Genomic DNA, 15,841 nt, shown 5'->3' with positions numbered 1-15,841 from the left:
CATAATACTCCTAGCATCGAGTTCAGCATCTGATGTGGAATAAGATCGCAATATTTGTTAAATAGATGGTTGAATAAATAAGTAAACTTCTAGTAGTCTGCAACATCTGTTATTTTACTGCTAAGTTATGGAATCACATTTGTTTTCCCTAAAGTAAGTTTTCTTAGCCTCTCCATCCACTGATAATCTGTCCCACAATATCGTGACTTGATGCTGTTCCAGATGAACCTTTTCCTAGTATTTCTTGTATTCTGTATTATCTGTCATGTGAGGGCAGTTATGGAGCTTCATTTTTACAACTGCTGAATCTAAATTTAACTGCTGACTTTCTACCATCCATTTTCAACCCTCTTTAAAAAGCCTGGCGAGTAACTTTATCTGTCATGGCCCATTTCAGTGCCCTCAATAGTAAAACTGGCAAATGTGGAGACCCATCTTTAATGAACAGACCAGTTTGGCCATTCTTACTAGATTCCATGGATTTTCAACATGATTAAGAGAAAATAATTTGAGGCTGAGAATTGTAGTTACCCAGCTGAATGGAAGGCACAGGAAGAAACCAGACGCTCCCAGGTAACTGCCCAGTTTTTGTTTTTGTTTTTCCTTTCCACCAATGACAAGGCAAGCTCAATAACTTTACTCCCGAGGGAGGATATCCCATTCTGAAAAACACACCACTGTATGCGATAAAGGCAGGGGGTAGGAAACATTACACTGTGGGAGAGGAAACAAACATTTGATAAGCGTGTAACAGAAAACAGTTCTGGCAACTATTATTTCTTCTTCTCCCTCAAATCCAGGAAAGGTCCATAGCCCATTTTCTGTAATATTTCACCAACCAATATGATCTCTTGGACTTGAAAATAATCGCCCCCATTTCCAACTCTCCATCACTCTAAAATTATTAGTGATCTTCAGGTACTTGAAAAAGTAAACTTCTGGCCAGTTGCGGTGGCTCACACCTGTAATCCCAACATTTTGGGAGGCCAAGGCGGGTGGATCACTTGAGGTCAGGAGTTTGAGACCACCCTGGCCAACATGGTGGAACCCCATCTCTACTAAAAGTACAAAAATTAGCCGGGTGTGATGGCACGCACCTGTAGTCCCAGCTGCTTGGGAGGCTGAGGCAGGGGAATTTCTTGAACCCAGGAGGAAGAGGTTGTAGTGAGCTGAGATCGCGCCACTGCATTGTGACAAAGCCAGGCTCCATCTCAAAAAAAAAAGAGCAAACTAAACTTCTTATTGAAATGTAATGCACAGAGAAGTATACAACTCTCTCCAAACCTTATTAAAAAAAAAAAAAGTATATGTGCCCCAGCATGCTTCCTTGTTATGAACTGTGCACAGGTAGCACTCTGCTAACATTATGTAAATTACAAAACATATACAAAGAGGATAGGAGAGAAAATGAGGAAAAATCAACAGAAATAGGAGTTCTAATTTTTACTTTGTACATTTTTTTTTTTTTTTTTTTTGAGACGGAGTCTCGCTCTGTCACCCAGGCTGGAGTGCAGTGGTGCGATCTCGGCTCACTGCAAGCTCCGCCTCCTGGGTTTACGCCATTCTCCTGCCTCAGCCTCCCGAGTAGCTGGGACTACAGGCGCCCGCCACCACGCCCGGATAGTTTTTTTTTTTGTTTTTTTTTTTTTGTATTTTAGTAGAGACAGGGTTTCACCGTGTTAGCCAGGATGGTCTCGATCTCCTGACCTCGTGATCCGCCCGTCTCGGCCTCCCAAAGTGCTGGGATTACAGGCGTGAGCCACCGCACCCGGCTACTTTGTACACTTCAATGGGCCAGTCTTGCATAAAACTTTAGAAATCACAGCTTTAAAGACAGTGGCAACACGCTGCATCCACAACCAGATTGACTGGAGGCTCTAGGAAAGGCTTGGTAGCTTCTGGCCTCAATTGTATGACATCAATTCAATCTCCAAAAATACACTGGACAGAAATCCAAGCTGTCCTAAAAGTTTAGAACTGTGGCCACCATGTCTGTGATATCCAAGGGTTGTAAATCACATTGCATGTCTTTATCTGCAACGGCAGTCTTCTAGGAAAATGGCATTTGGGGAAGGAAGACGGTGGATACAAGTATACTTTCTTCCTCTTTTGTGATAATCTAAAATGAATTGCAGAAAAGGTATGGGTTGGCTCTTAACTGTTATTAAAGATTAAAATTATCTTGGTCAAAGGGAAATAGAAATTAGGTTCTCCAAACTTTTAAAACGTGTTTCTCAGGTTTACAGTTGAGGTGAAATAATTGTTTAGCTGACTGTGGATGAAGCAATGAAATAACTCTAGTTTTAACGCACTGGGTAACCATTAGGTAAATTTCTGCATCTGTAAAAACTGTGTTACACTGGGTGTGCCTACAACACTGAGTATGACGTGTGACTAGCACCACCTAGTGGACATTCATATGGCAATACGTGATAAGGGAAGCTGCATGGCCAGGGTGGAAAAGCTGCTGGTCACGGTAGCAGCATAGGGCTTAGCTAGTTCTTCCTGGCATAGTTTACTGGGAATCATATATCAAATAGTTTTAGCTCTTCAGAAGAAAATGAAATTTATAATTAACTGCATTGCCTGGGCGCAGTGGCTCACACCTGTAATTCCACCACTTTGGGAGGCCGAGGTAGGCAGATCACGAGGTCAGGAGTTCCAGACCACCCTGACCAACATGGTGCAACCCCATCAAATACAAAAATTAGCCAGGCATGGTAGCACACGCCTGTAATCCCAGCTATATAGGAGGCTGAGGCAGGAGAATGGCTTGAACCCGGGAGGCAGAGGTTGCAGTGAGCCAAGATCGTGCCATTGCACTCCAGCCTGGACGAGACTCTGTCTCAAAAAAAATGTAACTGCATTATGACAGACTTTTTTCCTTTTAGCAATTGAAACTGGCATCCCAAGGATGCTCTAGATACAGTCATAAAGATAATGCTTACTGCATCTCTCATCACTGGGTTACTTGGAAAAGAACAACAACAAAAGTTATAAAGAAAATCTGCCTGGATCACAAGTGATGGCTCACATCTGTAATCTCTGCACTTTGGGAGGCCAAGACAGGAGGACTGCCTGAGGCCAGGAGTTTGAGGTCAGCCTGGCCAATATAGCGAGACCCCAGCTCTATTAGAAAAAAAAAAAAGAAGAAGAAAGTCTGCCTGATATTGCCTGATAAAGAGCTAAAGAAGCAGCCTTAAGTTGCTAGAGCCACAAGCACCCTTGGAACTGTGCACTCAAATGGCACTGTCTTTAGCACTAGCATAACTGGGTGAAAGGAGCACCATCTCTGTAACCTATAACTTGAATGGTGCTTGCTCCCTTGGAGTTGTTCAAGGAGTCTAGACTGACCAAAGCAGGCAACCAGCCTGGGTTAAACTAACTATGCTTGGAGCTTTGGGCCTTGAGGCTAAGAGGTGTGTTGTACTATTTCAGCATATTTTATGAATTAGTTCCACAGTGCTGTTACAGCACAGCCAAATTTTATTCTTCAGAAATCATCCTGAGTAGGCCATTACCTGAAACAAATTAATGCAGGAACAGAAAACCAAATACCACATGTACTCACTTATAAGTGGAAGCTAAACCTTGGGTACTCAAGGACATAAAAAGATGGCAACAACAGACACTGGGGACTACTGGAAGGGGGAAGTTGACAAGGGTTGAAAAACTGTTAGGTACTGTGCTTACTATCTGAGTGACAGGATCATTCACACCCCAAACCTCAGCATCATGCAATATACCCAAGTAACAAACCTACACATGTACTCCCTGAATCTAATATAAATCATTCCTTCAAAAAATCATCCTGAGAGCCTATCTTGGCCACCCTCTGGATTTCAACATACTTTTTGTGCAGCTTAATTATATCTGGCATCGTTTCATGCCCTCTATACAATTTCCCAATCCTGGGATTCATGTGCTGCCAAAGCATAATAATCTTGTAGTGAATACATATTCTTCTTTAAGCACTGAAACCTAAGAAAGCTTTGAGCTTTTTTATGGGGGCAGGGGGGTGTTGCTGATGTGAATTGTTTAAGACCTTTCCTGTGTTCATCGTAACTACAGATCAAAAAAGTTTTCATTCTTAGCATATCCAATTAGACTTCGTTGCTAAAGATTAAAGAACAAATGAGGGAACAAGCTTATCATTAGGTGCTTATCACTGTGCACCTATTATAGGCCACGCCCTCTATGAGCCTCATTTTACTCTTACTACAGCTGTGTTTGGTATTATTTCCTTCACTTACAAAGGAAATGAGCTCAGAGAAAAATTATCAAAGATCATAAAGCCAGTAAGTAGCAAAACCAGGATTTAAATTCAAGTCTCCTGACTCTAATTCCATTGTTTATTCATCTGTGCCCTGGTGATATTAACTAATAAGGTCATGTGCCAAATACAACCCTTAACCCCTATCCACTACATACTTACTTCTGAATAGAAACTAAAAGTCACGTGCAATTAAATGACAAGAAAAAAGCCCCACAATCTTAGTATGCCACGACTCTCAACAAGGACTTGATGATTCTAGCCACATGATTTCTCAAGCATCAAGGGACTACTTAGAACACTTAGTAGGGCCTTGTACACAGGTGCTCAATGAAAGGTTGTTTTAGAAGTCTCACAGTATTACCCCACAGATTATTTTGTTCATTTACAAAAGAAAAGATATATACTTTAAAATGGAAAAAGATCTGGTGATCTTAACTCAGTGATTAATCTTAGCATCACCAACAGTGGGACTACTTGACATTGTGTGCTTCTTGACATGATGCAGTAACAGAGGCACCACACAATCTATGCTATATCCTTGCCAAAAGTAAAATCCAAATCCACTAAGAAAACAACCAAGTCTGGACAACACAGTGAGACCCCATCCCTACCAAAAAAGAAGTTAGCCAGGCATGGTGGCACAGGCCTGTACTCCCAGCTACTCAGGAGGCTAAAGTAGGAGAAATGCTTGAGCCCAGGAGTTTAAGGTTACAGTAAGCTATGATCATGCCACTGCACTCCAGCCTGGGAAAAGAGGGATATTCTGTCTCAAAATAAAATATAAATAATAATAATAATAATAATGAAACATAGCCAGAAAAATCCAGGATAGGGGACATTATACAAGACAATTGGCTTGGACACTTCAAAATGTTCACTGCCATGGGGGGAAAAAAGCAGAGGACTATTCTAGATTAAAAGAGGAAAGATATAACCAAAAGTATGCCTGAACCTTGACTAGACCCTGGATGAGGAGAAAATGTTTTAAAAGACACTTTGGGACGATGGGGACAATTTATTCCATACGGATCTATCATATTGGACATTGAGTTATTATTAACCAGCTCAGATACGGCAATGACATTATGGCTAGGGAGGAGAATATTCTTATTCCTAGATGAACGTGTATTCAGGGGTGAAGTATCATGATGCTACAATTTACTTTCAAATGATTCAGCAAAAGAAATTAGATAAAGCACATATGGTAAAATTTTGCATTTGTGGTTCTAGTTGAAAGTTATACTATTATTCTTTCAACTTTTCGGTGTACTTAAAATTTCTTCAAAGTATTTTTTAACATTCTTGAATAAAATTCATCAAGACAGTTGGGATAAATTCAACTCTTCTATGAACATGATTTCTGAAAATACCAAATTGTAAGCAAGTGATCAATATAAATATTTATTGTGACCCTGCTATTAATATATCCTAATCAACCCCTGTGGGAGCTGTAGTGGTGACTAAACAGACATGCTTCATGCTCTCTTGGAACCCATGTAGCATGTTATTTTGTACGTGTGTGTGTTGGAAGAAAGAGGAATTATTCTGGAATGCTTCCCCAAGTGATGCCTCAGCTTAAACGTGAAGGATAAATAAGTAGGTGTTGCCTAGTTACAGGATGGTGGGGAAATGGGTCAGAGAAAACAAACAGAAGATGTGAAGGCACTAATGATGGAGTTGGCCAATCTGGAGAGTGAGAATATTTACTCGTACTGCTTCCTCCAGGTCCCCACTCTTTTTAGATAGCCTGTTGGTCTCCTGTATCCGTTAACCAACTCCCTCTACTCAATCTTCAGACCCAGGAGTAGTAGTAACAGGACTCCAATGTTACTAGTCCCAAGAACTGTACTCACCCTGAGGTTCCCCTATACCCTACATACAACTTTGTAAAGGTCCCTTTATTAAACTTTGAAATTATCCAATTTCAGTAAGCCATCTATTTCCTGCCAGCAGGACTGATAAAAATCTCTAGAGACAGATATGGGAGATGTCCGCATATTTCATATTGTATCTACCACTGCCTGGGCCAGTGAGCATCTGAGGTCCAAGGAAAAGCTGGAAACTGTGTTTTCAACCAAGAGTATTTCAAGAAAGAAACTGTCAATCGTATTAAGCACTGTGGAGAGGCTGGGTAAATAAGATAAAGGCTTTGGAATGTCCCATGAAGAAGCCATCAGTGACAGATCAACATTGAAGAGGTTTGTAAAGTTAATTGGAGGCCAAGTATACACTTACTTGAGATAAAAAAAAAAAAAACACTACGGCCAGGCATGGTGGCCATGGGTCATGCCAGTAATCCCAGCACTTTGGGAGGCTGAGGTGAGCAGATCACTTGAGGTCAGGAGTTCGAGACCAGCCTGGCAAATGTGGTGAAACCCTGTCTCTACCAAAAAATACAAAAATTAGCCAGGCATGGTGGCACATGCCTGTAATCCCAGCTACTCGGGAGGTTGAGGTGGGAAATCACTTGAACCCAGGAGGCAGAGGTTGCAGTGAGCTGAGATTGTGCCACTGCACTCCAGCCTGGGCTACACAGTGAGTCTCTTGTCTCAAAAAAAAAAAAGGGAAAAAAACCAACAACAACAATATAATTGTTCAGGTTTCTATTTTAACTCTACCAGGAACTTACTAAATAATTTGAGATTTTTTTAGTTTTAATTATTTTGAGATTTACATATAAACGTAAGCAAAAACGATCTTTCTCTTTTATTTGCAAAAAGCCGATACTGGCTGGGCGTGGTGGCTCATGTCTGTAATCCCAGCACTTTGGGAGGCCAAAGCAGGTGGGTCACCTGAGGTTAGAAGTTCAAGACCAGCCTGGCCGACATGGTGAAACCCCGTCTCTACTAAAAATATAAAATCAGCTGGGCGTGGTGGCGGGCGCCTGTAATCCTAGCTACTGGGGAGACTGAGGCAGAAGGATGGCTTGAACCCAGGAGGCGGAGGTTGCAGGGAGATGAGATCGCGCCATTGTACTCCAGCCTGGGCGACAAGAACAAGACTGTCGAAAACAAAAACAAAAACAAAAACAAAAAAGGCCAATACCTGGAGCCACAGTTCAGCCAATATAAGCCATAGAAGTTTAGAGAACAAATGCCGTAAAACAGAGTAAGTCATTTTCCCCTTTCAGACAAAGAGTAGACTTTGGCAAAAAAAAATCTTTTGTCTCTCTCTAAACTGAGTAAGTTCTTTTACACTAAAGCTTGCAACTGAGTTTGTCTAAGATTCCCTAGTCAACATACAAAAAAAAGCAGTTTCTAACCAGGGTGTAAGGTATTTGATACCTAAGGCATTCTCATGAGTACAATGAGTAACCAAACTCCACAGCTTGAGAAATTGTTAGACAGAACCCACAGATCCCTTTCTTTGAGAACATGAGCCTGTGAAATTATCTATCTTTGATCCAGTTTGGCTTTCTCCTCCCTTCCAAGTTCACTGAACATCACACAAAAATGATTGCCTGACCACTGCAATGCTAAATCTGGGGCACTAGGAAACTGTTCTAGGGACGTTGAATAAAAGAGGCTCCCAGGGTACCTTCTATTTGTTCACTGCAGAGCAGCTACCTTGATGAATTGTTTTAAGATACTGTTTCACTAAGTCTCCAGCAGTTTTCTCCACAAAAAGACAGATAATATGTACTTTGAACATTACCAAAATTAAAAAACAAAATTTGATTAACTTATAGATCAAACTATCTGCAAAAGTTAAACTTGCCCCTCATTTCAGCCTTCAGAAAGAAGGGCGGCAAGAGACCCAGGAATAGTTTCCAGTGAGGGTTAGGACAGCATTACTATAGTAGACAGGGGACAGTTTGGAGAACAAAGGCTTTCAAATAAGAAAAGCAGATTCTTTCATTCAAGTTACATGACCGCCTGGCACCTCCACTTACCTGTAAATAGACTTTTTTTACTTTGCAGGGTTACTTAAACAATGTTTAAAAGTGCCTGGCCCCACAGTAGGTTTTTTCCTTTTTTTTCTTTGGAGATGGAGTCTCACTCTGTCACCCAGACTGGAGTGCAGTGGCCTGACCTCGGCTCACTGCAACCTCTACCTCCCAGGTTCAAGCAATTCTCCTGACTCGACCTCTAGAGTGGCTGGGACCACAGGCACATGCCACCATGACTGGTTAATTTTGTTTGTAGTAGAGATGGGGTTTCCCCATGTTGGCCAGGCTGGACTTGAACTCCTGACCTCAAGTGATCCACCCGCCTGGGCCTCCCAAAGTGCTGGGATTACAGGCATAAGCCACGGTGCCCAGCCAGGGTTTTTCATATTGTGAAAGCCATTTTTCTTTTTACTTGCTACACAAAGCATTTGCATTGTAGGGCGAGAGGACCAATTTAAAGAGATTCAGTTTAAAAAAAAATGCTGTGACAAACTCTAGGTGCCTTCCCATTAGCCCCACCCCCACCTTTTGGTGTCCAGTCCTTTACATGAGCCTCTCCCGCTTGGATATGGGCAGGACCTGTGAAGACCCCTCTTGCTGGCAGCTTGGCTCTCGACACTTGGTGGTAGTGATAGTAATCATGTCAGTGGTCCAGTCAGCAGCAAGGCCATGCAGGGAGCACCCAGCTGGCAAGGAACTGAGGGGGAGCCTCCAGCTGACAACCAGTGAGGTCTGGGCACTCAGTCCTGCAGTGGCAAGAACTGAATTCTGCCAGCCGAGTGAGGCTGAATGAGTTCTTCCCAAATCACCAGGTGAGAATGCAGATGAGACCAGGAGCTTTCTAAAGGACCTATCTACACCATGCTCAGACAGAAACTGAGACGCATTTGTTTTAAGCCACTAAATTTGTGGTAATTTAGGACATAGGAATAGATAATACAGGTACTGTCAACTTCCTTAGTTACATTGTTAATTTCATAGCAACTGTATTAGGTGGCAGCCAAATCATCCAGACTATCCCAAAGCAAATTTAATACTAACAGTAGTATAAAAAGTCTGGACCTTTATTACCTTTCCCAGGTAATAAAACAACTGGTTTCTAAAAGTTTGATATGGATTACACCTCTTAGGATTCCTCATAATCCTGTGACGTAAATATTCCCATTAATTATTTAACTCATATGACTAACAAAGAGCAGAGCTAGGAACTTGAGAACCAGGGTCCAGCCCCTGATGCCACCACCCTTCCAACTTTTATAGTTTCCCTAAAGTCTCAACTATGTTTCCCATATGCCCATAGACAGTAATAAAACCACAGACAGTAAAAAGTACTGGGAACATTTTGTTCTTCCTTTTAAATCCATCTTATCCACTAGATTAATAATTGTGCACATCAGTTAAAATGTCTTTTATTCGAAAGTCTGTGTCTCAGTACAGAGGAATTTATTCCCTTCATGGCTTGTTATTAATACTAAGCACTTAAACTGAGTATATGTGAAGGCCAAAAACATTATTCTTACTGAAGACCTGTCAAACAAAGCCACAAAACAGCTCCTTTTATTTTCTAATAAGACTAGATTTATTCAATACCCTAGTAAAAGTTTTGATTATAAGTATCCAACAGTATAAAAAGTACAAAACAGATCTGTAGATTTCTAATATATTAATACAAAGTGCATGACTACATACAGTACATCCTACAGGCAAAGAGAGGTGGAAGGGGAAAAAGAAGACTGTGGTTGAGGTCTAGTAATAAATAAATAAATACAGAAGTAGAGATGATCCATATTATAGTATATTCTACCACCAATACTGCAGCCAAAATGTACAAAAAAAAAAATCATTTCAAAATAACTCAGGAGGATGATAATGGCTGGACTTTTGTAATTCGCCTCAAAGACTGTGGGAGAGCCGACTCAACTCACTGTAGAGTCTGTGCATATGGTGGCTTGTAGCATGTAGGTTTTTTCCAAAAGAAGGAATTATAAAATGTTTAGATTAAGAACTATAAAACTACAGGGTGCCTATAAAAGGTGGCTTACTCCTTGTTATTATTATACTACCCAATTTTTAAAATGCAGTTTAAAAAATAAGCACTGAGTCTTGTTATGACAAGGCAGGCAAATGCTTCTCCCTCATTCTGAAAAGACTGAACTGGCGATGCTTTTGCTGACTATTCAGAAAAGAGGCAGTAAGAGCACACTGTGGTTTGGGTTCCAGTGAGAGGCTTTTCATGGGGATCTTAGGATTGAAGAGTGCTAAGTTCAGGATATCTCAATGTTCAGAAAGCCTGACTAAAAGAAGCCAAACCAAAACCATTTAACATGAACACAAACCTCTTTTCTTTTAGTAAATTTTACTTTTAATACAGAGTGAAAGAAAATAATAAAAACTTAATAGGCTAAAACAAGTCAAACACCCATTCTACACAGATAAAAACCTTCACAAAGGTCAACGGAAGTAATCCAGAGCTGAAACTGAATTGTGCAGATTTTCAATGGTCATCAAAGTCATGTAACACAAACAAAAGTCAATTATATTTACACACTCAGCAAGCCCTCTAAGAAATGTGCCCCAAAAAGCATTAACCTTTGTTTTGTGCCATCCTGAAGACTTGCACATTTTATTTTTCAGATAGCTTAACATTTTTAATAGAGTGTGCTCTCTACCATGTGGTAATGCTTTGGTACTATTCATACAGGGTCTCGCCTGTCCTAAAGACTTGCCATTTCCCAAAGAGGAGCTTTTGATTCTGCTTTAGAAGTTTTACATAAATTAAAATCTTTATCAAATATTAATATGAAGGGAGGCACAGGATGCAACATATATAGTCAAGTTACCTCTCTGTACATTTAGAAATTACTTTCTCCTCCAAGGTATTTGCAACATAAAGCTCAGTCTGTCCTGCTTAATAATCAGTAGTACAGGTTTGAATCATCAGAAGCTTGGCAAGACCTTAATACTTCAGAATTATCAACAACTACCTCTAGGGGCAAGTCCATGTTACTGAGTTATGACAAATTTATTATCGTGAGGGAAAACAAGAGTAGCCAGCCATCTTAAAAAATGCCCCAACCACTGCTTCTCAATACAGAAAGACTAAAAACTACATACAGTTTATCATACAACAAATCCCATCTCTGTCCCCTGAAATTCCCCTAGTTTCATTCATTAGAAGGGGATTAAAAAAAAAAAAAAGACTTAAAGAGCACTTTACAGCAGCATTCAGCTTTCCTATGAAATACTCAGCATCTTAAATATTATGTACAACTCTTTTTTAGTAAGCTAGACACTGGCTTCAGAGTTTGTGGGACTGGGGGAAATCAACCCATTCAAAACTACTCTAGAAATTGTGTTTTGGCAGAATAGCAGATATCCAAGTTAAAAATAGGAGGGTCATTTGAGACCAGCCTGGCCAACACGGTGAAACCCCGTCTCTACAAAAACTAAAAAATTAGCTGGGTCTGGTGGTGGGCACCTATAAACCCAGTTACTTGGGAGGCTGAGGCAGGAGAATCACTTGAACCCGGGAGGCGGAAGTTGCAGTGAGCTAAGATCACGGCACTGCACTCCAGCCTAGGCAACAAGAGCAAAACTCTATCTCCAAAAAAAAAAAAAAAAAAGAGGCAGTTTGTTGCTTTGTGGTCTTTTCAAAATTTAGATGTTTTTTTTTTTTGTTCCCCTTCTACATAAAAACCTCAGTCACCACTCCTGAGTGGAGATGGGCAGAGGCTCTGGCCCCTGCTCCTCTGGCTTCTCGGCAGCTGCTTTCTTATTGCTGCAGCAAGGCTTGAAGAGATGTGTGTCAATGAGGACTTCCCCAAAACGGCCTTTATAGATGATCCCACAACATATCTTCTGTCTAAAAGAAAAAAATGGAGAACAAGATACATTAATAAGGAAGAAAAATAGGAATACAAAAGAAATCTATTATTATAACTGCTCAAATATAACCAAACAGTTGTGCTTCTACAATCTTGCACATTCCAAGTGAAAGGGCTCCTAGAGTAACCCCAGATAGCTAGAGAAGGGGAATTACCCAGGTCCCTTAAAGGCCACACTGGAATCTTCTCAAATATTGAGGAAGATGGCATTTTGAGAGACAGCAGTCAGTTTCAAAGGCTGCCCCTGATGTTGTTAACTACAAAATCACCGACTCTTGAAAAAAAAATCAGCCACCATAAACAGGTTGATGCAGCTAGCAATTTTTTTATATATTTAATTTTTTTTTTCCTTTATCAATTCCTAAGTGCTTGAGTGGTAATTTTTAATTAAATACTGACTAGATAAAAATACACCTGTAATCCCAGAAGTTTGGGAGGCTGAGGTGGGCAGATAACTTGAAGTCAGGAGTTTGAGACCAGCCTGGCAGACACTGCAAAACTCCATCTCTACCAAAAATGCAAAAATTAGCCAGGCGTGGTGGCACGTGCCTAGAGTCCCAGCTACTTGGGAGACTGAGGCAGGAGAATCACTTGAACCCAGGAGGCAGAGGTTGCAGTGAGCTGAAATCACACAACTGCACTCCAGCCTGGGAGACAGAGCAAAACTCTGTCTCAAAAAAAAAAGTGTGTGTGTTAGCAAAGGCATCACAGTAAGAATGCCCACAGACCACATATTCTAAGGGAAACAAGATCATGTTTCTAAGGGAAACAAGATCATGAAGCCCCCTGCAGGCCCCTCCCCAGTCCCATCCCACCTCATCTCATCCTCTCCCCACTTAATTGTAGGTTTATCACTCCCTTTTCTTTATACTTATGGTTTCACCATATGTTGGTATCTCTAATCATACTGCACAGTTATCCGCTACACACACACACACACAGAATCACAATGTATTCTGCAATGTTTTGGTCAACATTAATTGAGATCCATACATACTGTTATAGAGCTTTATTTCATTTTGACTTATGTATAATATTCTACCCGGTGAATATATAACACAGTTTTATTTAGCTACCCTTATTTTAATATATAAATCAGTGGATACATTCTAAAGTTTTTACTAGTTTATACTGCTACCATTTAGGAATGGGAACATCTTCAACTTTACTCAAAAACGGCCATTTATCTACATGGTTATAACTATTTACACCTATAACTGACAGTGTTCTCATCATTCCATACCCTCTCTCCAACATTTGGTAATAGATTTTTTATTTTAGTTTTTTCACCAACCTAATGAGTGTAAAACCGTATCTCACTGAAATTTTAATTTGTATTTCCTTGATTTTCAAAAAGTTTGAACACATTATCATTTAATGAGTTATTTCGTGATTCCTTTCTAAGTGTGTCCATTTTTCTGTTGATTTATCTTTTTCTTCCATTGTAGTTGTCTGCATATTCCAGATACTAACCCTTTGTCAGATATATGTGCTGGATATCATTTCACTTTCTTTATGGTGTTATTTGATGAATTTAAGTTCATAATTACAATGTAATCAAACCTGGAAGTTTTTTTAAATGCTTAGTACTTTGTCATAAAAAATCCTTTTCCACTCAAAAGTCATATTCTATTTTCTACTTTAATGCATCTGTAATTGGTGTTTGTCTACGGTGTGAGGTAGAGAACCAAGCCCAGTTTTTTCGCATGAATAACCATGTTGTTTTTAATATCCTAGCAACACTTACTGAACAGACCATTTTCGCCCATCAATCACCCCCACATTATGTATCACATAACAAGTGCTATATACATATGTGGGCTTGTTTCCAGGCTCTCTATACTATTCCACTGGTTTATTTTTCTATTCCTAGTCCCAAAACACATTAATTACTATGGCTTTATAACGTCTTGATTTCTGTTAGGGAAAGTTTATCGACATCTTTCTTTTTCTTCTGAAGATGCCTATTTTGGGCCTTTTGCTTTTCTATATAAATTATAAATTAGCTTGTCAAGTTCCATAAATATGTTGGGGTTTTGACTGCAATTACCCTGAATCTACAAAGTGATAATCTCCCTAACAGTCAGTTTAATAATATCTATGAATGTGCTATACCTCTCAATTTATTTAGGTGTCTTTAAATGTTATTCAATGGCCAGGCACAGTGGCTCATGCCTATAATCCCAGCACTTTGGGAGGCCAAGACGGACAGATCACCTGAGGTCAGGAGTTCACTATCAGCCTGGCCAACATGGTGAAACCTCATCTCTACTAAAAATACAAAAATCAGCAGGGTGTGGTGGTGCACGCCTGTAATCCCAGCTACTCCGGAGGCTGAGACAGGAAAACTGCTTGAACCCAGGAGGTGGAGGTTGCGGTGAGCCAAGATTGCACCACTGCACTCCAGCCTAGGGTGACAGAGCGAGACACTCTCTCTCTCTCTCTCTCTCTGTATATATATACACACACACACATATATATACACACACACACATATATATATGTGAATGTTCTTCAACAATATTGTATGATTTTTACATAACTCCTCCAAAGGGTTTTTGATATTTTACTACTACATTATTTTATATTTCCTAACACTAGGGTAAAATGTATCATTCTAATGCCAAACTGCCTAGATTTAAATCCTGCTCTACTTATTGTGTAACCTTAAACAAAGTACTTCCTCTTTGTACCTCTGTTTTCACATAATGCTTCACAGAACTGTTGTAAAGACTAAGTAAGGCCAGGTGCAGTATCTCACACCTGTAATCCCAGCACTTTGGGAGGCCAAGGCAGGCAGATCACTTGAGGCCAGAAGTTCAAGACCAGCCTGGCCAATATGGCGAAACCCATCTCTACTAAAATACAAAAGTTAGCCAGGCATGGTGGTGCATGCCTGTAGACCCAGCTATTTGGGCGGCTAAAATGGCAGAATTGCTTGAACCCTGGAGACAGATATTGCAGTGAGCCACAATAACACCACTGTACTCCAGTCTGGGCTACAGAGTGAAACTCTCAAAAAAAAAAAAAAAAGATTAAATAAATGCATATATTTAAGCCATCTATAAAGTACTCATACTATGCGCTAGGCACTGTTCTAAAGCGTTTACTACTACTGGTACTACCACTATCACTGCTACTACCAATATTGTATTGGTTAGAACCTTCTGTATAATGCTGAATAGAAATGGTGATAGTCAACACTCTTGATTTGTTCCTGATCATAGAGAAAATGCTTCCTTTTTATCACAGTTATGTATTATGTACTTTGGTACTTTTTGTAAGATTCCTGTTGTCTAAGTAAAAAAGTTTCCTTCTATTCCTATTTTGCTAGAAGTTTTGTTTTAAACCTTAAAGGAAAGTTCAAATTTGTCAAACTCCTTCTTTGCACCACTAAGAAGACAATACCTTTCTTTAGAACCTATCAAAGTGGGCTGGGCACGGTGGCTCACGCCTGTAATCCCAACACTTTGGGACTCTGAGACGGGTGGATCGCCTAAGGTACGGAGTTCGAGACCAGCCTGACCAACAATGAAACCCCTTTTCTACTAAAAATACAAAAATTTAGCCAGGCATGGTGGCGTGCGCCTGTAACCCAGCTACTCGGGAGGCTGAGGCAGGAGAATCGCTTGAACCCGGGAGGTAGAGGTTGCAGTGAGCCGAAATCGTGCCATTGCACTCCAGCCTGGGCAACAAGAGCGAAACTCCATCTCAAAAAGGAAGGAAGGAAGGAAGGAAGGAAGGAAGGAAGGAAGGAAGGAAGGAAGGGAAAGGAAGGAAGGAAGGAAGGAA

The 15,841-nt window shown here is 40.4% G+C and overlaps 1 protein-coding gene across 4 annotated transcripts in view; it reads right to left on the bottom strand.

Annotated features, from left to right (window-relative positions):
* Positions 1-9,720: 9,720 nt before the first annotated feature.
* Positions 9,721-15,841, bottom strand: part of FAM60A (family with sequence similarity 60, member A) — a 45,683-nt gene continuing 39,562 nt past the window's right edge. For all 4 annotated transcript variants that reach the window (XM_011979554.1, XM_011979555.1, XM_011979556.1 and 1 more), the window contains one exon: positions 9,721-12,027. In XM_011979554.1, coding sequence (XP_011834944.1) covers positions 11,868-12,027 — 160 coding nt within the window. In that variant the 3' untranslated portion in view covers positions 9,721-11,867. The remainder of the gene's footprint in view (positions 12,028-15,841) is intronic.

Source organism: Mandrillus leucophaeus, unplaced genomic scaffold (genome assembly GCF_000951045.1).
Source record: "Mandrillus leucophaeus isolate KB7577 unplaced genomic scaffold, Mleu.le_1.0 Scaffold203, whole genome shotgun sequence".
Classification (NCBI taxonomy): Eukaryota; Metazoa; Chordata; class Mammalia; order Primates; family Cercopithecidae; genus Mandrillus; species Mandrillus leucophaeus.
The sequence above is the reverse complement of the archived record's forward strand: the minus strand, read 5'-3'. Positions and strand labels throughout refer to the sequence as shown.